General features: G+C 62.8%; 7 protein-coding genes across 7 annotated transcripts; 3 read left to right on the top strand and 4 right to left on the bottom strand.

Moving 5' to 3' along the window:
• Positions 1-163: 163 nt before the first annotated feature.
• Positions 164-1,249, bottom strand: PLICBS_007606 (uncharacterized protein; the record flags this gene model as incomplete). Its single annotated transcript, XM_018321057.2, has 1 exon — positions 164-1,249. The coding sequence occupies one exon, from the start codon at positions 1,247-1,249 to the stop codon at positions 164-166; it is 1,086 nt and encodes a 361-aa protein (XP_018180954.1).
• A 6,506-nt stretch (positions 1,250-7,755) lies between these two features.
• PLICBS_007607 (chromatin structure-remodeling complex protein rsc9) lies at positions 7,756-10,709 on the bottom strand (the record flags this gene model as incomplete). The annotated part of the gene is made up of 3 exons (XM_018321061.2): positions 7,756-7,824; positions 7,885-9,719; positions 9,788-10,709. 3 exons carry the CDS (start codon positions 10,707-10,709, stop codon positions 7,756-7,758), a joined length of 2,826 nt encoding a protein of 941 aa, XP_018180958.2.
• Positions 10,710-11,186: 477 nt separating this feature from the next.
• On the top strand, positions 11,187-12,725 carry PLICBS_007608 (uncharacterized protein; the record flags this gene model as incomplete). Its single annotated transcript, XM_018321062.2, has 2 exons — positions 11,187-11,372; positions 11,415-12,725. 2 exons carry the CDS (start codon positions 11,187-11,189, stop codon positions 12,723-12,725), a joined length of 1,497 nt encoding a protein of 498 aa, XP_018180959.2.
• A 1,774-nt stretch (positions 12,726-14,499) lies between these two features.
• On the top strand, positions 14,500-14,843 carry PLICBS_007609 (uncharacterized protein; the record flags this gene model as incomplete). The annotated part of the gene is made up of 2 exons (XM_018321063.1): positions 14,500-14,736; positions 14,787-14,843. 2 exons carry the CDS (start codon positions 14,500-14,502, stop codon positions 14,841-14,843), a joined length of 294 nt encoding a protein of 97 aa, XP_018180960.1.
• A 2,246-nt stretch (positions 14,844-17,089) lies between these two features.
• On the bottom strand, positions 17,090-17,992 carry PLICBS_007610 (uncharacterized protein; the record flags this gene model as incomplete). The annotated part of the gene is made up of 1 exon (XM_018321065.1): positions 17,090-17,992. One exon carries the CDS (start codon positions 17,990-17,992, stop codon positions 17,090-17,092), a length of 903 nt encoding a protein of 300 aa, XP_018180962.1.
• A 1,297-nt stretch (positions 17,993-19,289) lies between these two features.
• PLICBS_007611 (uncharacterized protein) lies at positions 19,290-21,755 on the top strand (the record flags this gene model as incomplete). The annotated part of the gene is made up of 5 exons (XM_018321066.2): positions 19,290-19,438; positions 19,545-20,238; positions 20,283-20,372; positions 20,420-20,583; positions 20,633-21,755. The coding sequence occupies 5 exons, from the start codon at positions 19,290-19,292 to the stop codon at positions 21,753-21,755; spliced, it is 2,220 nt and encodes a 739-aa protein (XP_018180963.2).
• A 339-nt stretch (positions 21,756-22,094) lies between these two features.
• On the bottom strand, positions 22,095-23,457 carry PLICBS_007612 (uncharacterized protein; the record flags this gene model as incomplete). The annotated part of the gene is made up of 3 exons (XM_018321067.1): positions 22,095-22,158; positions 22,221-23,325; positions 23,421-23,457. The coding sequence occupies 3 exons, from the start codon at positions 23,455-23,457 to the stop codon at positions 22,095-22,097; spliced, it is 1,206 nt and encodes a 401-aa protein (XP_018180964.1).
• Positions 23,458-24,231: the final 774 nt, after the last annotated feature.

Genomic DNA, 24,231 nt, shown 5'->3' on the forward strand with positions numbered 1-24,231 from the left:
CACCTGGGAGGCATCTATCGTCTATGCGATCCGTGTGGTCGCTTTATCCCCCGTCCTCAGTCACCCGTTTTGCTCAAAGCATGAAGCGTCAAATGCGGCATCCCCATGGAAATCAAATCCGGAACTCCAAGCGAAATGAAGTCAACAATGTGCTGGGTAGAAACTAGTAGCACGAGTAGCCGCCGTCAATCAGGACGTTGGCGCCCGTCATGAAGCTGGACGAGTCCGAGGCCAGGAAGACGCACAGGCCGTTGAGCTCGTCAACGGCGCCGAGGCGGTCCTGGGGCGTCAGGGATTTCCAGATCTTCTTCTGAGCCTCGAGGGCGGGGACGCGGTTCAGGGCCGTGTCCATGTAGCCGGGCGAGATGCAGTTGACGCGGATGCCGTATTTGGCCCACTCCGAGGCGATGGACTTGGCGAACTGGATGACACCGGCCTTGGAGGCGTTGTAGCAACTCTGCTCCTGCGGGTAGTTGACGATGGAGCCCGACATGGAGGCGACGAGCACGAGGCTGCCGGGCTTGCCCGCGGCCATCATGGCGCGGCCGACGGCCTGCGACATGAGGAAGGTGCCCGTGAGGTTGATGTCGATGAGGCGGCGGAACATGGCCGGGTCGTACGTCTCAGCCTTGATGTTAGAGTCGGCGATACCCGCGGCGTTGACAAGCGCGTCGGGAGCGCCATACATCTCGACGACCGAATCGACAGCAGCGTTGATGGCGGCGCCGTCGCGCACATCCACCTTGAAGAAGGACACAGGCAGGCCAGACTTGTCGTGCAGCTCGGCCGCCGCCTCGTCGCCCAGCTCCTGGTTGGCGTCGAAGATGACGATGGCCTTAGCACCAGCCTCGGCGCAGGCGCGGGCCATGTGGTTGCCGAGGCCGCGGGCACCGCCCGTGACAATGATGGTCTTGCCGTAGACGGTCATGTTGCGCAGCGTCCAGGGCATGGCCTCGAACGTCTTGCGGGAGAGGGGCTGAACGGCGTCATGGTCGGGCGGCGGGACGGGGGAGTCGTAGGGGACCTTGGCGGCGTCCTCGTGGACGTTGACGGTGTGCTTCTCGCCGTGGCCGGCGCCGTAGACGGTGACGGGCACCTCCTTCTCGCGGACGACGCTCTTCTTGTTGGGGGTGTCGGAGACGCGGTTGGCGCGGGTGACGGAGAAGAAGCGAGGGGCGGCGGCGCGGGCAGAGACGCGGGGCGCCGCAGCGCGGGACAGCCGCAGGGCGTTTCGCGCGGCGAAAGACATTGTGTGATGTATTGTGTGTGAGATGTGTGTGAGAGAGGTGGTGTAGGTGGGGTGTGTAACTGGCAGGCTGTGAAAGACCAAGGCTGTCAAACACACGCGAAGAGGGAAGAAGCGAGGAGGTTTGGGGTATCTCTGAGCAAGTCTATGAATGAACAATGACAAGACCCGAGAGCTGAGGGACACCGGTCGAGGCGGTATATAAGGGTCCTGAGCGTTTGGTGTTGACGACACGGACCTGGGCGCAGGCCACAAAAAAGAGTGGGGAGTCTAGAACTCTGGAGATCACTGCGAGATGGTGGAGGTGAAGGCTCTGCACGGTGGGGAGCTAAATCTGGGTCGCGCTGGGGCCCTGGCAGGAGTAGCGTGGCGGGAAGTCCGGCGGGTGTGTCAGGGCTGTTGGTGTTGGCAGAGGCGAAGCTCTTTTTTTTTTCTCGTCTTGGTGGTGCTGATGGGCGCGAGCTGGAGGGCGGAGTGGGTTCGGGATCTGCCCGCGGTATTGCCTGACAAATGCAGATGTGCTTGACGCGATGCAGCTGAGGCGGCAGAGAGAGTCTATGTCAGGGTCAATTGGCGAGGCCGAGACGAGAGTGACGATGTTGACGAGAGAAGAGGGAACGCAGCAACGGCGACGAAGAGGCGCGGCGGGTTGCTTCCTTTTTGTTAGCGAACTGGGCCAGGGCCAAAGGCGTCGAGCACATCATCGTGGAGAAGGCGGCGGCACGGCGGCGGCCATGTCCATTCAGTCCGAAAGCGCCTAAAACAGGAGGGAGGGAGGGAGGGCGGCGGGGTTGTGAATCGCGGCGCGGACGTGAGATGGGGGTGGCCATGGTTGCTGGTGGGCGTGGGTGTGGGTGGGTGGGCGTGGGCGAGAAGGGTCGCGGGAGCGGAGAGGAGAATGGGATGGCGGCAGTGCAATTGAGAAGCAGGGCCAGGTACGTACCCGGATGGAAAAACGTGGTCTGTCGGTGTGGCGAAAACGGCAAGTCAGATCTGACGCTCCTGCTGTCGGCGCGGAGTCGGCGTCGCGTCACAAAACTGGAGCGACTGGAGCGGGCGCTGGAGCGAGTGGGCTTTTGCAGCGATGGAAGGGCTGTTGGTGGCGGGAGGGAGAGCGAACGATGGCTGCAGTCTGCAAGCAGCTTGTTAGCAATCAATCAATCGCTCGCACCGCACCGCACCGGCCTGGTGGCGCCCGCGGGACACCACAGCGGGCATCGGGACACCGCCAAGGCGTGCCCCGACGTCGCAAACGAACAATGGACCGACCTGCAGGGTGCTTGGCGCAGCGGGAGGGCGGGCTGGAATGCAGAGTGTCTCGGACGGGATCAGGCGCAGCAGCACAAGGTGACGACGGAAACCTTGCGGGAGTCGGGCGAGCGATGGAGGGAGGACGACGACCAACCCGAACCGAACCACCACGCCGCACGCCTTTATACTCGAAGCCTACTTACTTCGTACAGACCGCAGGGTCAGACTGCACGACTACCGCACCGCCGCGCCGCACGTACGAGCGCGTGTACTCCGTGCTTGGTACGAAACTGGAAACGAGGTGGTGGAGCACCATCTTACGCGAGAGGTCAGATGACCCCTTTGCAATGCGAACGTGAACCCGGCCAACGCTCGAGGTGGCATGGCATGGCCTCCAGCTGGGAAAGCGGCAGCGCCATAGCCTCCCCCCGATGTCGCCGCCGCGCCGGGGGAGCGAGCGAGAGTGACAATCAGTCCGTGAATGAGTGGCATGGAATACACGGCGGATGGCTGGCGTTGGGGCCTGTCGGCATCGGGCCAGCAGGGATCAGGCAAGCAACCAATTTAGCAGCTGGCCGTCGAGGTGAAGAAACAAGAGACATGCATCAAAGTGCCCGCCCGGACATGTCGCCGCCCGTCACCCGCAGCGCGGCTCTGCTGCAGCGGCGGCAGGGGACAGGGGGGTGCCCTGCAGTGTCCATCTTGCCATCGCAGCGCTGGCGCGTCGGTGCGGCAGTGGTGAGCTCACCCTCGCAGGGGTCCAACCCACGCCTTCGGGTGGACCGCGCAGGGCCTGGCAGGGGTCGATTGACAGGGGCCGCGTGCGAGATCCAGCACCTGGCTGGATGGCTGGGCGCTAGGGCGCTACTGCAGCGCCGGAGGGTGCTGGACTGGTGTGCTGGCCGCCGAACGCGGAACCGCGAAGCGATGGAACCACCGTGCCAGGGCGACAGGGCTCCGACTAGCTCCCAGCTCCCCTCGAGAAACGGCAGCGTTCCGTAACGGCGGCCAGGGTGGGGCGCCGAGACAGCTGACAGGCACCACCCCAGGCCACCGTTTTGGGACTGCCGTTCCGTGGAGCCTCAACGCCGGCAGTGCATCGTGGCCGCATGCAGTCGCCGGCCCACGACGGCATCCCTTTGTTCGCACGAGCGAGCACGATGCGGCGACGCGCCGCCGCCGCAGCCGCCATTGGGGCCGTCACGTGTTCCCCCGCGCGCCGCCCATTGATCGATCCCCAGACGGGGCCGCGCGGGAGTGAGCCATCCCGCCGCCTCGGCCTTGCCCGACGCGGCGCTCACGGCAACCTGAATGAAGGGAGGCAGGCGAGCGCGTGACGAGTCGCGTTCAAGATCTACTCTGCATGCGATCGTGCGAGATCTGGGCCGGCGCCCTCGCTGTCGACGTCCCGCGTCCGCCACGCACGACGCGCCCGGCTGCGTCCATCACGGAGACGCGTGCTCGAAGCTGGGGAGCTTGCCGTCGAGGACGTGGAAGTGCTCCAGCATTCCTTCCCCCGCCGCTACGTGCTGCTATCTCTGCTGACAGCAGGGCACGACAGGTGGCCAGCAGCTGCCGTGAGACGGCATCTCGTCTCTTCGTCGTGCTTACCGGGCACACGTCGCTGGCACCGTAATGCAGCGTCATGGCAGGCGAAACGGAAGGAGCACCGTTTCGATGAAGCTCCCTGGTGCTACAGACTACGTATGCGGTCTCGGACATCCGAGCAAGCTCGCCAGGAGCTGCATCTCCAGCCAGACACCCGTGGCGTCGGCGGCGCACACCACACCGCATTGTCTGCAAGCCGTCTGCCCTCGTCCCTGCTCTCTCGCAACGCTGGGCTGGCTGCGGCATGCCCATTGCACCAGGCAGCCGAATTCCTGGGAGCCAGCCGATTCTTCGGTCCGGGGTGAGTCTCGACCAGCAGCTGGTGCGGAGCGGGCGGCGCCAAATCTCCGCGTCTCCAGGCCACTTCCAGAAAGTCGACGCCCCCTTGCCCCAAGCCGCCGGGAACGGCTCCACGAAGACAAATGGAAAGGCGCCTCTCCTATTCAATGACACGGCCACGCCACGCATCCACGGTACGGAACACGGGCCACCCGCCCACGCCGCACCCCAGCATCCGAGGCGAGCCCCGGCAAGCAACACAGGACTGATTGATATTGACCCCGTCCGCGCGCACCTGGCATCCTGTCAAACACGGCCCCCGCTGGGCTGGGCGTCGCAGCGTTGGCACCGGGGAGCGCGGGAGGCGTGGACCGGGGGCCGGGGTGTTGGCCGGGGGGGTCCGATGCGCTCACCGAAAAAAAAATACAAGGACGCTGAGGCCAATCTCGCAGAGGTCATGTGGACAGTCGACTTTTTCTCTCCCTCCTGGTCTGCAACGACGTGGCCTCTGCGTTTTGATACAGCAATGTATTACTCGTACGGACTACATGGCGGGATCCCTGCTCGAGACGTGCGCGCTGGCACACCCAAGAGGTTCCATCCGTTGGCAACGGGAGACGAGACGGCTGGCGCTTCGCAGGGCGTCGCAGCCTGGCCGCCTTGGAGACGCACGCCGTCGAGAGCTTGAGCTTGACGGCACGGCAGCCAGCCGGGACAATCAATCGACGGGGAACGCCGCAATGCGCATCGCACGTTCGGATGCCATTTCGCCTCGATCCCCATCCCCCGTCTCCCAAGACCCCATGCCCAGCGCCGCCATTGTCTCGTCGCCAAGCTCGTCCCCAAAACCTTAATGGCGCCAGCGTCGCTCGCCCCCGGGCCGCCCAGAATAGCGCCATGCCGCTCTGGCGTTGGACAATGACCAAGGCGACACCGCCCTGCCCTGCCCTGCCTTGTCGTTCCACCCCTGGCCTGGCGCATGCCCCCCGGGAGGAGGGAGGGCCTGAGCTCCCCCCGGCAATCTCGGGCGCTTGCGTGGCCGTGCAGGTCCGCATCTTGGCTCCGTCCGAAACGGTGGGTGTGCACACCCACGGACTGGGGATGCAGAGGCGAGCGACTTGCGGTGTGTGGGCTGTGCTGCCACTGCTTCTGCTGGTTCTTGCGTGATGGCGCCGCGCCTGATGTGCTTTTGCAATTGATTCATCTCGCTCGCCTGGCCGCGCGAGATTGAGCAGACGGGCAGGTACACGCGCGGGCTGCAGGCTTGGCCTGGCCGACGCCGCCATCGGGGAACTATACTGGTGCCGTCTCGAGTTGTATGTACAGACAAGGGCCCTGCGAGTACCTCGAGCTGTGCGCGTGTGCTGTACACTGTACAACACGGAGGGCATCTCATGATGCCCATGCTTACATTTTATCAGCCGGGGAACTGGCCCTTGCTCGTGAGGCGGCCAACTCGCCCACGCGCCCGACAGCTCCTGGACTCGCTGCACGACATCCTCAAGCGACACGTCGCGAGATGGCATCCTGCGATCCGTCGCTTCGCCGGCGCCGCGGCTCGCTTTCTTTCTTCCGTCCGTTGCAGGCCCCCTCCCCCCCTGGTGGAGAGCACACCATGACATGGCATGGATGGACGCAACTCTTCAAGCCGTTCTGCCGACGCCGCCCAACGGCCCATCTCGAGACAAGACGCCATGTGCGGACTGGCAGAACGTACGAATGCAAACGCAAGAAAAAGCCTCTCTGTCCGCCAACAATACCGGTCCATTGACGCCAAAGCGCCGTCGTCCGCCGCCTCCAGGCAGACGTATTCCCTCGACAGCAAGCTCCATCCATCCATCCATCGCGCGCGCCCCTCCAGAGCTCTCCACCGCACCTTCTCAAGTCCATCCATCCCCCCACCCCGCTTGCAGGGCGGTCGCGGGGCTTGCCTGTGTGTGTTGCTCCTGAGTTGGTGATGGGATGTGATGTTCGGGGGGGCATCCACCAACATCTGCATCCGGAGACCCTCCCCCTTGGTAGTAATTGCGGCTGCCTGGCTCTCAACTGCCAGTTCAATCCCACTTTCTCTCCACCACAGCGAGAGACGTGTGTGGGCGCACTGCTGCCGGGCGGGCGCCACACCGCTTGGCGCGCAGCCCGCCCACGCCGCTTCAGTGCCCTGACCTTTAGCAGCCGCCCAGGGTCGAAGGGGACCTCTCCTTAGGTAGGCCTAGGGCTGTTGATCACGGCGGCTTCTAGAAGGCGCTGCGGAAGCCCCAGAGCTTTGGATGTCCGCGGGCCTGGGGCCAAGACCAGGAGCAGGAGCTGGAGGCGTGGCGACGACGACGCCGTTCGACGTTCCACCGTGACATCGTCTTCCCAGCAGCCCGGCTTTCGTCGCGACGGCGCCCCAGAATTATCCTGCACGATGTGCGAACGATGTGCGGCGCCGGCGCATATTTGGTACATAGCGCCGGCGGCCGTTGTTTCCATGCTGTCATTTGGTTCTGTGAAGTGTTCTCTTTTGACGTCAATCCAATCCACGCAAAGCTTGACTCCCCTCCTCTGCGCCCCCATGCAGGTGCCTTATCGCTGCACGGCGTCGTCATGGATCCAGCACCGTCATGGACCAGGTCCAGGTTCCGTTGCTGGTCCAGTCTCCGTACGTATTTCTTTCCGGCTGACGTGACACTCGCGGCAGACTGCTTGCTTGTCGGCCTGCCTGCCTGCCCTGTGCGGTGCGGTGCGGTGCGGTGCCATGCCAGGCGTCATCGCGCTGCTCGCGGCCGGCTTGGCACCCGTTTGATGGCTGGCTGCGCTGGGTCGATGGTGGTTCAGCTCCGGCCGGCAGTGAGCCAGCAGCAGCGGCGACGGCGAAGCGCATGCGCGGGAACGAAAGGCACACGTTCCATATGCGCTGGGCGTGCGCGTCTGGCCAGAGTCGTGACCCGGCGGCGTCAATGTCCTGTCCCGCTGCCGGCGTCACCGGCAGACTGCACGCACATACATATCAACTACGTACTTCGTAACGTACGTACGAAGTAGTACGTGGCAGGTAGCATTGCATGTCGTACAAAGTACAACATGCATATCCCAGGGCGCGTCCCGACTCGCTGCGAGGCGGCGTCAGCACTCTGCATGCCGAGCAAGCGTACAAAGTCAGCCTTGACAGGGGAAGCCTGGGAAGCCTCCCCCATGTACATTTCAGCAACACGAGCGCGACCAAGCATACGGCTAGCGAGCAGTGTATTCGCTTCTAATTATGGTTCATGTAATCCCGTCAGCTCGTTGGGCAAGCAAGAGCTCTCAAAACGCCTGCGCAGAAGCGCCCCTCCCACGGTGCACCAAAGCGATGTCCGGTCCCAAAACTAAAACTCCCCGTTCTCGCGTTAGTCGTCGTCCTCGTCGACGTCGGCCTCGACCCGGATCAGATCCAGGAGAGAGGCGATGTAGGGGCTCTGCAAATTCCGTCAGTATCGTAGACCTCAGCATTGGCGGCGTAGAAGACAGCAACGTACCAGCGCCCTGTTCTCGGCCAGAATTTCAAACAGCCGCGGCTGCGCGGGTCGGAACAGCTTCTCGTTCCAGCCGCCGCGCTCGCCGCCGCGCTTCTGCGTCTTGACGAGCTCCTCCTCGGCGTCCGTCTTGACCACGTTGCGCGCAATGTTGCGCAGCACCAGCACCGCGCTGAGCGGGATGCCTGCCGCCTGCAGAGGCGCATTGGGGTTGCGCTCGTCGCGCGTTGTCACCGTCTCCTCGTACGTCACCGCCATGGTCTTGGCTGGAATTATCCACGACGGTCGGGCCGCCCCCCCGCGCGTCTTGTTCGGCAGCACCGACAGGATGTGCGTGTTGATGTGTCGCGCAAAGTCCTGCAGGTGCAGCCTGGTCGGCCGGCCGTACTTGGAGCACTCAGCCCATGTGCACTTGAAGTCCTTTTCCGAGTTGTCGAACTGGCCGTCCTCGTTCCGCTGCTCGCCGAGATGGGCCGTCAGGATATGAGACCACATCTGCTCGGGCTTGAGGAAGAACTGCCCGCACTTTTCGTTCTTCCTGTCCGGGTTCATCGCCCAGTAGCACCGCGCGTACTCGGCGCCGTCGGCGCTCAGGGGCCGTGGCCGCGCGCGGATGCCGTGAATGATGAACTTTTGCTGCGCCTCGCCGGGCTCGCGGAGCACCTGCGCGTTCGAGTTCTTATAAACGGACGTGCTGTTGCGAATAAAGTCGGCGGGGGTAATCATGGGCTTGCCTGCCAACTTGAGGGGGCCGACAAACGCCGACTGGTACGCCTGCCACGCTGCGAGCTGCGTCACAAATGAGTCGTTGTCTTCCTCGAAGAAGCACTTGACCCAGCGGTGCACGCGCTCCGGCTCGTCCAGCCGCACCATCTCCTGCAGCAGGTCCTCCGGCACGGGTGCAATCTCATCTCGCGACGGCAGCTTCTGCTCCGGGTGCAGGATGAGATCGCGCTGCATCTTGCGCGCCCCGTGGGAAAGCAGGCGCACCAGGTGGTCGACGAGGTTCTCAGGCACCGTCGTGCGGATGAGCCGGTCCACGTTGGGCGCAACGGCTGTGTACTGGTAGAGGAAGTCGAGGCACGCATCGATGAGCTCATCGTCATTGAGCAACAACCAGCCAGCGATCCGCCGCAACACGGCCGGCGTCACATCCGGGAGCTTGTTGGTCGCCTCGAGGTTAACAGAGATGCGGCCCAGCGCCCGCAGCGCCGTCAGGATAGTCCCGCGGTCGTCCGACGCCAGCTGCGCCAGCAGCGACCGGTAGAGCGGGTCGGCACCGTCGAGGACGACAAACGGCGTCAGCTGCTCGGCAATATCCAGCGCCATGTGCTTGAGCTCGGCCAGGAGGTCCCGTGGCGGCAGCTGCAAGATGATGCAGACGAGGTCCTTGAGCGGGTAAAAGTCGGACATGTTGTGGGCGTTCTCGGGCAGCGTCACCATGTTGCGCATCGTCAGCACCGCCTCGGTCACGAGCACAAGCCTGTCCGAGTATTCGGCCGTCTGCAGCGCCTCGGGCACGTCCCGCTCGACGAGGCTCTCGATCCGCTCCAAGATGTCCGGCGTGCCGTTGTTGCCGTCGAGGCAGCCAATGTCGCCCGTGTCGGCGGACGCATCCCACACAACCTTCCAGTCGACGTGGTAGTGGAGGTTGCCCACCTCGAGCGCCTTGTCGACGAGGCCCTCGGCGAGGCCCGGGAACGCGTCGAAGCGAAACTTGTCGCCCCGCTCAAAGGATATTTTGACTAGGTGGTTGAGGCCAAACGCCTGCTCGGCGGGGATTCCGGACCGCAACGCGTTTAGACAGCGCGTGTAGATGTTGGGGCCGTCGAAGCCAGCTGCGCGTCAATGTAAGCACAATGCCATCTTGCGATGCGCGCATGATCGATGAAAGGGGTTCACTTACTGCCTGGCAACATCGGCTGCCTGTTGGCCGGATCGATGGGCGCTGGCCGGTGCGGCAGCCGCTGCCTGGGAAACTCGCTCGGCGCGCTGCTAGGGGTCGCCACGGCGCGGAGCTGGATAGCCTTGGCCTGCTTGGGCTGGTACGACAGGACCATCTGCGAGGTGTTGTCGGCGTTGGGAGGGTGGTGCATGATGGACGGGCCGCGGCCGGGCCCGCCGCCGTGAGGCATCGGCTGCTGCATTCCCGGGTGGTGTTGTGGTGTTTGTGAGTGGTTGTTTGCAGGAGAGGCGTGCGACGGGTGCTGGCTTGAAGCCTGGCGCGTAGTCCTAGTCGGCCCCGTGTCTGGTTGAAAGATGACCCTCTGCGGCGGCGCCTCCCGCAGGCCCCTTGATGCCCGCGCGCTCGAGACGGGTATGTCGGCGGCCGACCGCTCGCGCGTGGGGGTCCCGTCGTCGCCCGACGCCGCCGAGTCGGTCGCGTTGACGTTGCTGTCGCGCTTCCCCCGGAAGTTGTCGCGCGTGCGCGTCAGCAGGTTGGCGCCCTTGGCCGTCACGTCCTCAAGGATGTCCTTGGGCGGCGGCTCCTTGCCGTGAACGGTGCTGATCTCAAACGCCGCCAGGTTCTTGTAGAACTTTTCCTTGAGCGAGAAGGCGGTCGAGGCCTCGTTGTTGGAGAAGAGGCCCAGCTCGGCCGCCATCCGCCGCCACGCCAGCTTCTCCTCCGAGACCTTGTCGTAGCCGCCGTTGGCCACAATGTGGTTGAACACCTTGTACAGGTCCAGGTGAATCATGCCCACCTTGGGCTCCGGGTCCAGCGTTGTACCGCGCTTCGCATGGTACTCGCGGAGCCGCGTCATGAAGTCCTCGTACTCGGGCGTCCGCTCGATGGTGTGCAGCTGCACCTCCTGCGGCGTCGACGTCATCTCGGCTGCCGCTGCGGTTTGTATTTTTCGACACTATACTGGCACTCTGGCCGTCTCGCGGTTCTCGTCCCGACTTGTCGCTTCGATGAGGGCGTCGCGACTCGCCTCGCTGCGCCGCTGCGCTCGTCTCCCTCCCTGCGCGTTGTCGCGCCCGCGCAGAGATCAGTCGCGTGGATGGCTCAATGTCCGATTGATCGGTGCAGCTGCCGCTCTTCGCAAGTTGAGGTGTCGTCCGGATGGGGATTGTTTCTCGATCCTCGCTGCGCTCGCTGTTCCTGTCGCACAAGCTTGGTTGAGCAGCGCGTCCGCCCTGGAAAATGGGCCAAGTCCTCGCATCTTATCTGCACGTGACCTCGCGCCGCCAATCGCCCCTTGGACACGCTGCCACCCTAGACCAAGGCCAATTATCGAGATGCCTATATGTTCGCTCATGAATAACCGACTCACATATTAACGTGCAAGTCACGGAGCAGCGACATGACACAACCACTTACGCCAGTCTCCGACTGTCCGCTCAAGCGACTGGAAGTCCAGGGCGACGCGAAAGTTCGAGTCTACGGTGTGGGCACCACGGCCACGTCTCTGACTCTCACCATCAAGCACGACAGGACTGAGTCGAGTGACAAGCTCCTCCTTGTGGTCAATGCCGGTCTCCGGACGGTGGTAAGCGGCCATGACCATGGGGCTGACTGAGCTGACCGGCAGATGTCTATTACGCTTTCGGATCTCCTGTCCCCCGGTGTGGGCGCGATCACGGTCGCCCGCCACTTCCAAGCCCTGACCGTCAGGATCTCGCAGCAAGGCTACGAGGTCAGGGCCTTTTTCGATGCCGGCCGAGACCTCGAACTCGCCGCGCATACTCTCAGCAGGCTCGGCTTCCCGGTCACAGAAGATGCAGAGAGCACTCAGAGCTTACTATTGGACCACTTCTCGGCCGGCTTCGTTCCGGGCCCTCGCTTGTCGTCTATTACGCTCATTCCCGGCATAGACACGGTTGGCTCCGCGTCACACGACCTGGCCCCGTCTTCCCCAGTCAACCCCGCGTCCCCGGGTGTATCACAGGCCGGAACACTAGACGCGCGCATATTTGGACCGCAAAGTGCATACGCGGCTCCGCTAACGAACCATATGCAGTCTGAGACGGCGGTTCAGCGCTTCAGTCCATATAACCTGTTCGCCTCCAAGCAGAGCGAGCTGTATCGACCACCCGTGGGATCGCCGCTGCGAAACTCGTTCTCGCCAGACGATGCGGGCTCACAGCGGCGGCATCTCAGCCCTGTGCTGGACAACTGGGCGCAACCACCGCGGTCCATGTCAATGTCGATGGCCTCGCCGTCTTTCCCAGAGCCGTCGTCGTCGTTTGGGTCGCACGGCAGCTACGCCTCCAGTGAGGCGTCAGCTGGCGGCGGGATGCCCTCTGCGCCTAGCCTCGAGCCGCAGCGAAACGCTTCAGTCTCATCTCACGAGTCACAAGATACAATGCCGGAACGACGTGATCTCCCGTTTGTGCGAGCCGCAGCAACCAAGTCTGCAGTGAAGCCCCAACGCAAAAAGGCCTCGACGCAGCGTCTGCCCAAACCTACGGAAAGCGCAGAGCGAGTGCGCAAGCGCAAGCAGCCCGTAAACAAAAAGCAGAGCCAGGCAAGAGTGGCAAGTCGAAAGAACCCAGCAAGGGCAGCCAAAATGTTGAGCACACCGCCCTCGGTTGTGGCGGATCAGCCGGGCGGTGGTGACGGCGGATTCGAGCCCAGCCCCCTTGAGCCGGCCACGACGGTGGTGGTCGCCGAGCCCAGTGTCGTTCGCCGCGTGTGTACAATGACTTTTGCTCTCCTCGACCAATACGAGGCGGACGTGTCCCGGGGATGCGACAAGGGCCTATGCGTGCGGTTCTACTTGGAGCGCCTGCAGGGCATGCGTAGAGACTTTTGGCTCCGTCAGCTCATGGGTGCCGCTGAGCACGGACGTGGACCTCTCGCGGAGCCTGCTATGCTGTGCCGCGCCACGGTGTTGCATTGACGGGTCTGGGATTCATTACGGGCGTTGTGAGAGTATAGGCCGCGACCAAAGCAACGCTTTCTTCGGCGTAGCGCCTCGATCGGTTCCCATCTCAAACCGCTCTCAGCTCGCATAAAATCAGTTGAGGTTGGGGGACACGGCAGCCGGGAGGAGGAGCTTGGGCCCGCTGGAGGTCAAGGGAGCGGCAAGGGTCGACTCAGCCGTGTCTTTCGTTGTCGATGTTGCCAGGGACGGAGATGCGGACGACGAAATTGAACTGTCCGTCGGCAGTGTCAATGTTGTTGTCTCTGGCTGGGGGCCGATCGCATGGACGCGAGTGGTCAGAGGTCGTCACAGACAGTCTTGGGTTGCTCAATGCATTGTGTCCCCTCGCTTCGCCATGTTTACGTACGATGTGCTCGGCAGCTGGGGATCTTGTGGGGCGGCAGAGATCTCCTGCAGACCGATGCGGTGGTCCTGGCGCAACGGATCTTGATGACAGGCCAAGGCGTCCAACCGCGCGCCACGAGAGCCGCCATGTCAACGTCGATCTGCTCGTGGGCTTGCATGGAGGCGGCGCCGCTGGACTTTGGCCGTAATGAGCCCGTCGACGGGCGGCCGGGACGGGTTGTCGTGGGGTTGTTGATACAGCCTAGAGGAAGCTATTGCTTCGGGCCCCTAGTTTTGCTTCGGGACGTCGCTCTTCGAGGAGACTAATCTGCCGTGTCGCTGGATAGGTAGACGCTGCGCAGGGAGCAAGATGAACGGGGCGGGTGGCGGCGGGACGGGGCGAGATGGTGTGGGGAGTTAGGGCGGCGCAGTGTGTACCTGAGAGGGAGCGATGGCTGAGCTGGTGGTGCTCGTACCTGCGTGCCCGTATGCAGGGTGCGCCGCCCCGTGGACCGTGAGGGCGACGGACAGAGCCATCTGCGTTAAGTCGGGTGCCTGTCTGACTGCGGAGAGAGCACGCGCTGCACGTTGCACGAAGGGCGATCGCGGCACCCGAACAGACCAGATGCTGATAGCTGCCGTTAGTCATGCAGTCGGTCTTGCAGCTATATCCATAACAAGGAGCATCTAGGCCGACCAGCAGCCACCGAGACACCTCGCGCTGGCTGAGTCCTGACTCCTGAGTGAGACAACTGCGAAAAAAACCCAACGTAAGGACAAGGGGACAATGCAAAACCCAGCACACTGTTGTATTGGCTGTCTCGGCTTTCCTTCTCGCGCCTTTCTTTTTCCCAACCCTCGCGGCTGCGCTTGACGTCGCCGCAGCCTCGCCGCTCAGACAGGCCTCATCTCCCCGACGCGGCTCGTCGCCTCCCTGCTTGTCCGCCGACGGGTCGTCGAGCACCGCGCTGCCCAGCATCCCAGCTAGGGCGCCCGTCTGCCGCCTGGGCTGTCTCAGCCCGACGACGTCCCGAGCACCGCCGCCCGGGGGCGACGCCCCGTGATTGGGGCCGGCGGAGGTCGTCGGTGGGCATCGTGGTGAGCGGCAGCTCAGAGACATGGCTGCGGCCCTGGGCAGGGCGACTCGTCCATCATCTCCTTTTGCGTGCAGCAGCAGGAGAGAAGTCGGCGATCTCTGTGTTTTGTTGACACGACCGAGTCGAAAAGAGTCAACTCGCAGGCAGCTCACCAGGTATATAAGGAAGGCTTCATCCTGCTCAACATTTCTCTCTCCTCATCACCAACAAGCCTCATCATCCACTACAAGCTTTCAGCTCAACTCCCAACCACCACTCTTTAATACCAACTTCTTCGGATTCTCCAATCCCCACCACCAACCTTCAAAATGCAGTACATCACCGCTATCCTTGCCCTTGCCGCCACTGCCTTCGCCCTCCCCGGCGGCCACGGTGGCCACCAGGAGAACGAGGCCGGCAACGTCTGCGCCTCCAAGCAGACCGTCGTCTGCTCTGGCCAGGGCAACGGTGGCCTCATCACCCTCGGCAACGTCCTGCCCGGTGCTCTGGGCGAGAACTGCGCCGCCGGCGACGTCTACTGCTGCTCGCACGACGATGTCCAGCAGGTAAGCGATACACTCTTCTCTCAGCATCCAGTAGCTAACACATTCTCCAGTCTGGCCTGGTCAACCTGGACGTCAACGCCCAGTGCTCGCTCAACCGCGTCCTCTAAGCGATGGGTCCTCGGCCTCCGTGTACAATTGGTGGATAATAGATCGGTGTGAGCTCGGGTCATCCTGAGCGGTATTCTTCTTGATACAACCTGTTGTATTTAGACTTAACTCATACAAAATGCATATACGCGGCACGATCGCGCGGTAACGCACTCAAAAGTTCCTGATGACTGCTCTGTGATACAACGATCGCCTTGAGAGGGACTGGTGCACGTCTTCCCCTGGGGTTGGCTCGGATCATGAATCATGCTCGCGAAACCTTATGCAAGTCATGATATCCTTCGCAGAGCTTGATCGTCTGCACACGTGCTCCGGTCAAATACAGCAGCTTGTTGGGCCTGCACCAGTCAGACCGCGTAACCTGCAGGCCGTGGGCACGAGCGAATCAGCTATGAAGAGTAGGATCTCTGCAGTGCGACGTGCCACCAACCGCCCAGACCACCGAGTTCAGGGCTCGAAGGGATGACAGCCATTGAGAGCCGACAAACTAGACGCCGGCAAGTGGTTGATTTTAAAATATACTTTTTAGAACTGACTGCATATGCGCCGCTGCGAATGCGTCACTTACTCTCACCGGAGTGTTGTCCAAATTGCAAGTCGATGAATCATTAACGTGTCGGCGTGAGTATAAGAGAAGAGCTCATGCCACCGACGGAATATTCATCATGGATCTCTGCATTCGACTCAACATGCTTCGCAATCTGGTGATCGTGCTCCTCGCCACGTCTGTGGTAAGACGACGCTCAAACCCCTATCCATGGCATTGGCCGCTGACGTAGGTTAGGCTGGCGTTTACAAATGTCCCCAAGACTCTGGAGTCATCACCATCCGCGACGAGGATGCCACCGCGGCCATGATCGCGGGGGGCATCAGCGCAGGTCGCTCGGGGTACCTCCTACCTCCCTGGATATCTGCCGGAGACAGACACTCACGCTCACTCACGTGCCCAGGTGGCCAGCAACATTCCAGAACCAAGCAATCGAGGACGAGGAACCCGTGATTTTCAGCAACGAAGCCGACCATCGCTGCTTCGACGGGCGGCTTACTCTGCTCCAGTACCCAGTCCACGAGAACGGCACGGTGTTCCCTAAGAACGGCGGCGAGGAGGCCTGGTGGGCGAGGTACGGGACGCGCGCTGTGTACACGGAGGATGGGAAGTCGTTGTGCGGCGTCATGACGCACCTGCCGCGGCCAAAATGGCCCACAATTTGCCAGTGCGAGCGCTATCGCGGGTGCGACTATTTCGCGGCCTAGAAAGGCCGAGGAAAGTAACGTCACTGCTGTGTATGAATGATCTCAGGGATTGTACGAGGTCAAATATGTCACCACTGCCATGAGCCGGTTCCTGTATCCCTCTGCTGTAGGCCTGCGTTGAAGAGTAAAGTGCTTCGTACATGTACTTTGTGAGTGTAAATGCGCGACAGGTCTAGCCTCCCCTTGTGCGACGTGACAGCGACCTGTCAGAGATTGCCCGTGATTGTTGCCTACCAACCCACTTCGACGTTGTAATCTGGGCACGAAGTCAATATGTTTGCGTTGAGGGGTAAGTGGCCGTCTGTGATATGTGACGAACTGCTCTGGCTGTGCATAAAGACCATTGCTCGTCAGTCACTGTCCACGTACTCCTCAATATCCCTGTCAACTCGGTAGCCATGATGCGCTTGACAGCCGCTCTCATACTTTCGGTCTTAACCAAGACCGCGGTAAGCTCATGCTTCGAACTCGGTGCGATACTTAAAATATTCGAGGTAATGGCAGGAAGCCGGCATGCTATGAATGCCCGCGAATCCCGGGAACGCCCATCTGTGACGGCTACGCTGTGGCGGCCATGAAAGCAGGCGGTACCACTCCCGGACGCTCCGGGTATGCTGCGTTTCATGTTTTGAGTAGAGCACGCAGGTTATGCTGATGGCGCTAGTTACCCGCGAGCCAGCAGTGAGTTGATTTACTTCCAGGGCGCCGAACGTTGCAGCGCGACGACAGTCAGGCAGCTCTCCTTTCCGGTCAATCCAAGTGGCGCAATCTTCCCTAAGAATGGTCCGACCCCACGAACGAAAGGGACGTTTGTAGTGTATTTAGACGATGGGGAGACCCTATGCGGCGTTGTGGAACTCGCGGGTCCGGTTGGTGAGGAGAGGGAGGTGTGCCAGCATAGTCTGTGCATTTGTGATTAGGAGGACTTCAAGTTGTCGCCAGCAGTGAAGCGGTAATCATGTACTCGTAATCATTAGCTATATGACATGGACTACTGCTTGATTATCCTCTTGAAGAGTTCGATGACATAGTTCTCGTCCACGCTCTTGATCCCCAGCAGCTCGTTGTCCGTCTTCTGGAAGCTAGGGCCGTAGGCCGGGTCGTTCAGCGCGCGGAAGAGGTACGGGATAAAGTTCTCGGGCGCATAGTCGCCCTTTGCCAGCTTCTCGTCGGCTTCCTTGACAATGGCGTCGATACTGACCTGCTGCGGGAGCCAGGGCTTGCCAGGGGCGACCTGCTGGGCCAGGGCGAGCAGGCGGTTCTGGGAGATCTTGATGTTCTCGATGTAGACGCGGCGGTTCTTCGTCTCCTCGGGGTGCTTGAGGATACTGACGACGGCGTCGCCAACAGAGTCGAGGGTGGTGGCGCTGAAGATTGTGTTACCGCCGTCGTACAGCGCGGGCTTGTAGTCGGCGGTGTTGAGCAGAAAGTGCCTCTCCAGGCCCCAGTCCAGGAAGGCGGCGTTGCTGACGAGGGTGTACGTGAGTGCCGTCTCGCGGGACTTTTCGGCGAGGTAGTCGGCAACCTGGACCTTGTGGGCGAATACGGGTAGCTTGCGGGCCAGCGGGTTGTCGAGGTCTGAACCGAAGTCGGAGGGGATGAAGCGCTTCACGCCAGCGGCGATGGCGGCGTCGATGACCTGCGTCTGGGCGGCCAGGCCGGGGACGCCGACGAGAGAAATGACGGCGTCCTGGCCGGCAAGGGCGGCCTTGAGGGCATCGGGGGACTCAAAGTCGACGTCGACGACGGTGATGCCTGCGGGGTACGTCGATTTGGAGCCCTCACGGCGGAGGACGGTGACGGTAAAGACGCCCGAGGCGACGACCTTGTTGAGGACGGTGGGGCCGAGGCCGCCAGCGGCACCGATGAGGGCGACGTTCTTGATGGCGGACATGTTGATGGATGCCCGGGTGGTGTATATGCGTCTAGATGGGTAGATGGACTATTGACCTGATTCTATCGCGGCGATGAGATGCCTGATGAGATGAATGCGCGGTGTGAGACAGAGCTGTGCTGCTGAGATGTCGTGTTGTGATCAATTGCAACGTGCCTAGCCACGGGCGGCTTAAATACTTGCGTCTTGGGCGCATCTCGAACACCTGACGAGCCTCGATCACGCCTTTCTGGCGCAACCTGTCGATCTCCATGCCCTTGCATCGGCGACATCGCGGGGGACAATGGCGAGGGGTCGTGGTCCGCGGAACAGAGGTCGTCATCAGGTGCTTTCTAAGGACGGGTTAATGTTGACGCCGCCAGAAATGGTGACATGGCCCGCCTGACTAAAGAGCCGGGCCAAGTCCTTGGAGCCAGGAAGCGATGGGTATCTCCGACTCTTGTGAAACGACTGAATGGCGGGCGGCAGATACTGCTTGGTTCGGCCGGCCCCTGTCGCCATGCTCCAGACAGGGCAGAGGATGAAGACGGGAGGACAGCACGACTCCACCCAAATCAAAGCCACCGACTCGGAAATCGGCTTTTGTGGGCTGGCACACGCGCTCGCGTTCCGACTGGCCAAGTGCTGGGGAGGTGTGGGACCCAACGTCGGCGTCGAGTGGGATCAGCAAAATGGGATGTGGGATCGGCCGAATTTTTAAGTGAGGCAAACCACCACGGTCGCTCCTTCCACAGCGGCGATTACCAAGCTCCCACGACGGCCGGCTCGAGGCATCGCCCTCAAACGTGTCAACTTATCATCCCACATCTTCTGCCGGCTCCATGGACTCCGACGACTTTGCCCATCATTTCTCCTCGAGCCGTGTCCTCGGACTCTGCTGCGTAATCTTGTTACGAGCGCCCGGGTGACGAGCCAGCTGCTGCAGCGAGCCGGGGTCGGCGTACGGAATTAATACGTGTAAGTGCAAGTATTTGCGGCGCCCGGTGGTGTCGTCGCATCCCACACGCCCGCGCCCGCGCCGCCCACCGGGCCGCCCACGCCGCCCGCGATGCCTGCACATCATATCCGGTGCAGCCGCAGCCGCGATCCGTTGGTAGTCGGCCTGCTAGCTCGTCTTCAGGCCGGCAGTCGTGCAGCGGTAGCGGTACCGGTTGTGGCAGCGGGCAGCCCCACGGCCGTCTGTTGTCGGCTCTCCCGCAGCTGTCTCAGTCACGCTCAATCTCGGGGACCAACCGCTTACACGCACGATGCAGGACGACACAGAGCACAAACCCGCGCGGCAACGTGATTCGCCGCCATGATGTCGCGCGCGCCGGCCGCGGCAGACCGGCACGTCTGCGACTGCGGCAAGAGCTTCCTCCGCAAGGAACATCTCCGCCGCCATCAAGCAACCCACAGCGGCCCGACCTTTAGCTGCATCGTGTGCGGTCGTTCCTTTAGCCGGAGGTGAGTGTGACACCCCAGCCGACGCCATCCCACTCGGGTTCTGTCCCGCGCGACCCCTTGTCCCTTCTAGAAGCATTCCAGAAGCGCTCACGCTGACACCGTGCAGCGACCTCCTCCGTCGTCATGCCGCCATCCACGGCTCGGCCGCCGCCGTCCCGGACTCGCGCCGGGGGCGGGCTTGTGACACCTGCCACGCCAACAAGACGAGGTGCGACGGCGGCAAGCAGTGCTCCTTGTGCGCCAAGAGGGGCGTCGACTGCACCTACGGACGCAGGGAGACCGCCTCGGTGTCGACGCAGCCGTCCCGCACCGGGTCCGGCTCACGGTCTCCAGTTGACCGGGCTGGACTCACGTCCGCCTCGGCATCGACGTCCGCGACCGTCTCCCCGCCGTCTACCGCGTCCGATCCCGTGGCCCCGCCGAGCGGCCCCTTCAGTCTCGCAGCCCCTGAAGCCGCCCACCGGGATGGCTCCCACCACGAGGGTTTTACCACGAGGTCCGCCCTGCAGGCCATCCTGCGAGCCGCGGCGGCGCGCTGCTCCGTCACGGCGCCCACACAGTTGCCGTCGCCGCTGACCGTCCCCGAGTCCTGGCTCACCGCCTGCACCGAGTCGTACCTGAGCACCTTTCACAACCGTTGGCCGATTGTGCACGGCCCCTCGTTTGACCAGGCGACGGACCCGGTCCTGCTGGTTGCGTCCATCGTCATGATCAACTCGTGGCTCCACTACGACCGCGGCCTCAAGGAGCTGACAATGAGAATTCACGACTTGCTTGTCGAGCAGTCTTTCAAGGAACTGGTGAGTGCGCCTGGCTCCGGCCTTGGACCCAGCTAACGACGCAGTCCAACGACACTTACGACCCGAGCAGTCCCTGGCCGTTGGAGACGTACCAGGTCGCTCTTCTTAACATCATCTTTGCCTTTGAGACTGGGGTTCGTGTCCTCGACACGTCACTGGAACGTCCGCTGACATGTCGCAGCGAGAAGCATGCATCAAGCGGGCACGCCGCCTGCTCAGTCTCCTCGTCGCGGCGCTGCGGCAAAACAATTGCTTCTGCTCTGAGGCGCAGGACCGCGAGAGGAGCACGCATTTCCCAGGCCCATTTGTTCCCTGGGTGTTCACTACCATGGAGCGCTGGAAACGGTACGTCCTCCTGGCCCTCAGGCGAGCTGGCAGAGCTGATACGGCACAGGTTCGCCGTCGCCACGCTCCAAATCGACGTATTCCTCTCCCTTTTCTGCAACCAGCCGCCCCTGCTGCGGCGCGAGGAGCTCGACCTGGGCCTGACGTCGACGTTTGCTATGTGGAACTCGTACGGGCTGCACATTTTCTTCCCGCGGCACGAGAACGAGCCCTGGGACCGAGGCGCCTATAAGATGGCCTCGCTGGATGTTGCGTCTCCGCAGCACTCGCCACAGGGGGTCCTCATCGAGGACGTGCAGCTGTGTCTCCTGGGTACCTGGAGCGACATCTGGCTGCTTCAGCAGCAGCGCCGGAACCGCAGCGAGGCGGTTGCTGCAAAGGTGGCCGTCGTGTCGCGCCAGCTCGAGGCTTACGAGCGCCGGCTTGATGGTATTGAGGACGCCGTGGAGCGGCCGGAGCTGCACGGACAGTATACCGAGTTCCTCTTCAGGGCCTACTCGGGCAAGGGTCTGCCGTCGGACCCCAAGTGGCGGGAGCGGGTCCTCGAGCGCATCCACTCGACCATGTCGAGGGTGAGGATGCTGCATCGGCTCCTCGGCATGCACCTGTACGCGGACCTGCCGGCAGTCCGCGAGATCGCGCGCATGTCGCCTTCCCTGATGTCGGAGCCCGACACGAGTGCCAGCACGCCGACGCCCATGTGGCAGCGAAAGGCCCTGCAAATCCAGGAATGGGCCATTTCCCCCGACAGCCGCGCCGCCGTCCTGCAGGCAATGTACGTTTCGCGGACGTATCGAGAGAGCAGCGCCGTCCTGCGATCACACCCGCAACAGCAGCCGCAGCTCGCCGACCCAGTCGCGTACATGGCCCTCTCGGCCGCGGCAGCCGTGTTCTGGGCGTGGAGCGTCCACACGGTTGACGTTTGCACTTGCGCGCCGGGGCTACCCTTGGATATCGGGGCCAGACGGCGGGCGGCCGAGGCGGGCCCCGAGGTGGATGAATGGGTCCGACACGGGGTCGGCAGCATCGCGCTCCACGGCATGCCCGTGTGCAAGTGCAGCGCGGCGGCGTGGCTGACGCATTTTGCCGAGGCGCTGGCCAGGGGCGGCGAGCGGTGGGAGATGGGCAGCATCTGCGCCAACGTGTGCCTGTCCAAGCTTGCCTTCTCGTGAGATGGAGGGATTTTTCTGGCCATCTCCTGGTCACACGCGCTGCGGGCGGCAAGCCGTTTCAGGGATGCGCCCATGCACGCCCATATGATAGACATGTCGTTACGCATTTTATGTACACTCAAGCGAGGATATTTGTACGATGTCGAGTTGTATCTGCCCGCCTCGAGCGCGAGCGCATTCTGCCGCGAGCGCCCTGGGATATCGTCTAGGCAACGTTCTGAACCAAACCTGCTCCGTTTGCAACATAAACCTCATCATCATGACAGGTACCCAAAGAAAAAGACATTGGTGGTGCGTGGCAGCATGCCCTGCCCAGAGGTCGCCCTCGTGCCGCCGCTCTCACTCCTTCATCTTGACGTAGTTGCTGGGGAATATGCCGTGCCGCGTACCAATCATGCCGGTCCTGCGAATGAAGTTAGCATTGGGCAGTTTCGTGGCACCTCGAGCAGGCGGAGGGAGACTCACCACCAGTCGTTGTCGCTGTCCGTCTTCTTCAGCACAGTTATGACCTCGCCCTTCTTGAAGCCCAGGTCGCCGGGCTGGTCGGCGTCAAAGTTGAAGAGTGCCACAGCCTCGTTCTTGTTGAGGGCCTGCTTGGCGGCAAAGTTGGGCTTCGGCGCGGCGGGTCGCCCGGGCCCGACCTTCTTCTCGGTCGTGGGCGCGTTGTCGCGGTAGACGTAGCCGTCATTGTCGCGGGTCGAGCTGAAGGTGTTGGAGCGGGAGGGGGCGCCGAAGCCGCCGCCGCCGGCGGGGCGGTCGTAGACGTCGTCCTGCCAGGTGTTTGAGCGGCTGGGGCGGCCGAAGGAGCCGGAGCCGGAGCCGGAGCGGTCGCGCTGGACGCCCTCGCCGTAGGCGCTGCCGCGGCGACCCTCCCAGACGACGTCGTCGTGCTCGCTCGCGTAGACAGGGATGTCATTGTACATGGAGTCGTCAGTCATGGAGCCGGCGCGCATGCCGCTGAAGGCGCGGGAGTTGAGGACGGCCATGAGGGATTGGGCCTCGGGCGGGGAGTGGACGGAGCCGGTGAGGATTTGTTGGGCAGTATAGCGAGTGCCGTAGAGCTGCTCGTTGGCGTCGCGGCGCTCGATGATAGCGGAGCCCTCGAGGGAGACGCCGGCGAAGAGGCCACGCGTCTTGGAGTAGCTGAAGATGCCAGCGACGCTCTTGAGGGAGGCGGCGCCGGCGGCCTCGGCGTTGCGGCCGACGGGACCGGCGGCGAGGGAGACGTTGCCGCCGAGCGTCAGGGAGCCGGCCTGGGCAAACGTCTTGACGGCGTTGGTATCGTTGAGGACGAAGACGAAATCGGCGAGCTCGAAGCCGATCTGTCCGCCGAAGCCGGCGCCGCCGAGGGCGATGGCGCTCGGGGCGCTCCAAGAGCCATCGGGGAGGCGGGCGACGACGACGCCGCTACCGATGCGACCGGAGCCGAGGAAGCCGGCCTTGAGGATGGTGATGACCGCGAGGCCCTTTGCGTTGGAGAGCACCGAGGGCGGGATGACCTTGTCGGGGCCGAAAGCCTGGCGGGGGTTGACGAACGAGGCGAGGATCTTGCCGCACTTTTTGCATTCCGCTAAGGAGTATACGAGTTAGCATTGTAGAGTTGTGGCTTTCTGCAAGCTGGCCGTGAGCCGGGAGGGCGTGGATGATGCGGGCGAGCAGACGTACACTTGACGGACGACGGGAGAGGATTGTGGAGGCCCATGGCTGCGGATCGGTCGGGCGGAGGGCAGATGCGCGAAGCGAGACCTGCTCTTGATGCGCTGCGGAAGGTGAGGGGGGAAGAAGGAGGAGAAGCAAGACCGGAAGAGGGAGGAAGAGGAGGCAGCGAGTGACGACGCGGTTGACGATGCGCTACGGGGCGGACGGCGGTGGCATTGGCCGGGGCACAAGTGTCAACGGCCCAAAGGGAGGAGGACGTGAGGTGGATGGCGCCGCCGATGGGATGCGGTGGATTGGATGTCAGCGCGGGGTGGCGGGGGGGTCATGGAAGACAAAGTCCACCGGAGGGAGGGATGACATGGATGGACGGACGGGCGCTTGCTCCGCCTGGAACGGCTTGACGGGGTCCATCACAGTGGCGGGCGACTCTCCAGGCCTCCGGGCAGGGCAGCAGCTGCTAAAGCGCTGGGTGCGCTGGACCCGCTGTAGCTTTGGGCTCCGGCGGGCCTTGGCGGAGGCATGTTTCGGTGACGTCCCACTGAACAAGCTGCCGTTCTTGCGAACAGTGCTGTGCCGTGCAGCTGCTCGGTCCGACCTCTGCTGACAAGAACCTCCATGGAAGCGAGCACTGCCTGATTTGACATCGTGCGAGGCCGTCCGACTCGAAGCCATGAAGACATTCATTGCACGGGCGCCGGTGACTCTGTACACCTCTCTACAAACCGTTGCATTGATGGCCTTCCGTCCAACCCACTGCCCAAGATCGACCGACTGACGACGACACGCAATAAGCGCCTCCGCGTCGAATACAGGTCTG

The sequence above is a fragment of the Purpureocillium lilacinum genome (assembly GCF_023168085.1).
Source record: "Purpureocillium lilacinum CBS 284.36 DNA, scaffold_5, whole genome shotgun sequence".
Classification (NCBI taxonomy): domain Eukaryota; kingdom Fungi; phylum Ascomycota; class Sordariomycetes; order Hypocreales; family Ophiocordycipitaceae; genus Purpureocillium; species Purpureocillium lilacinum.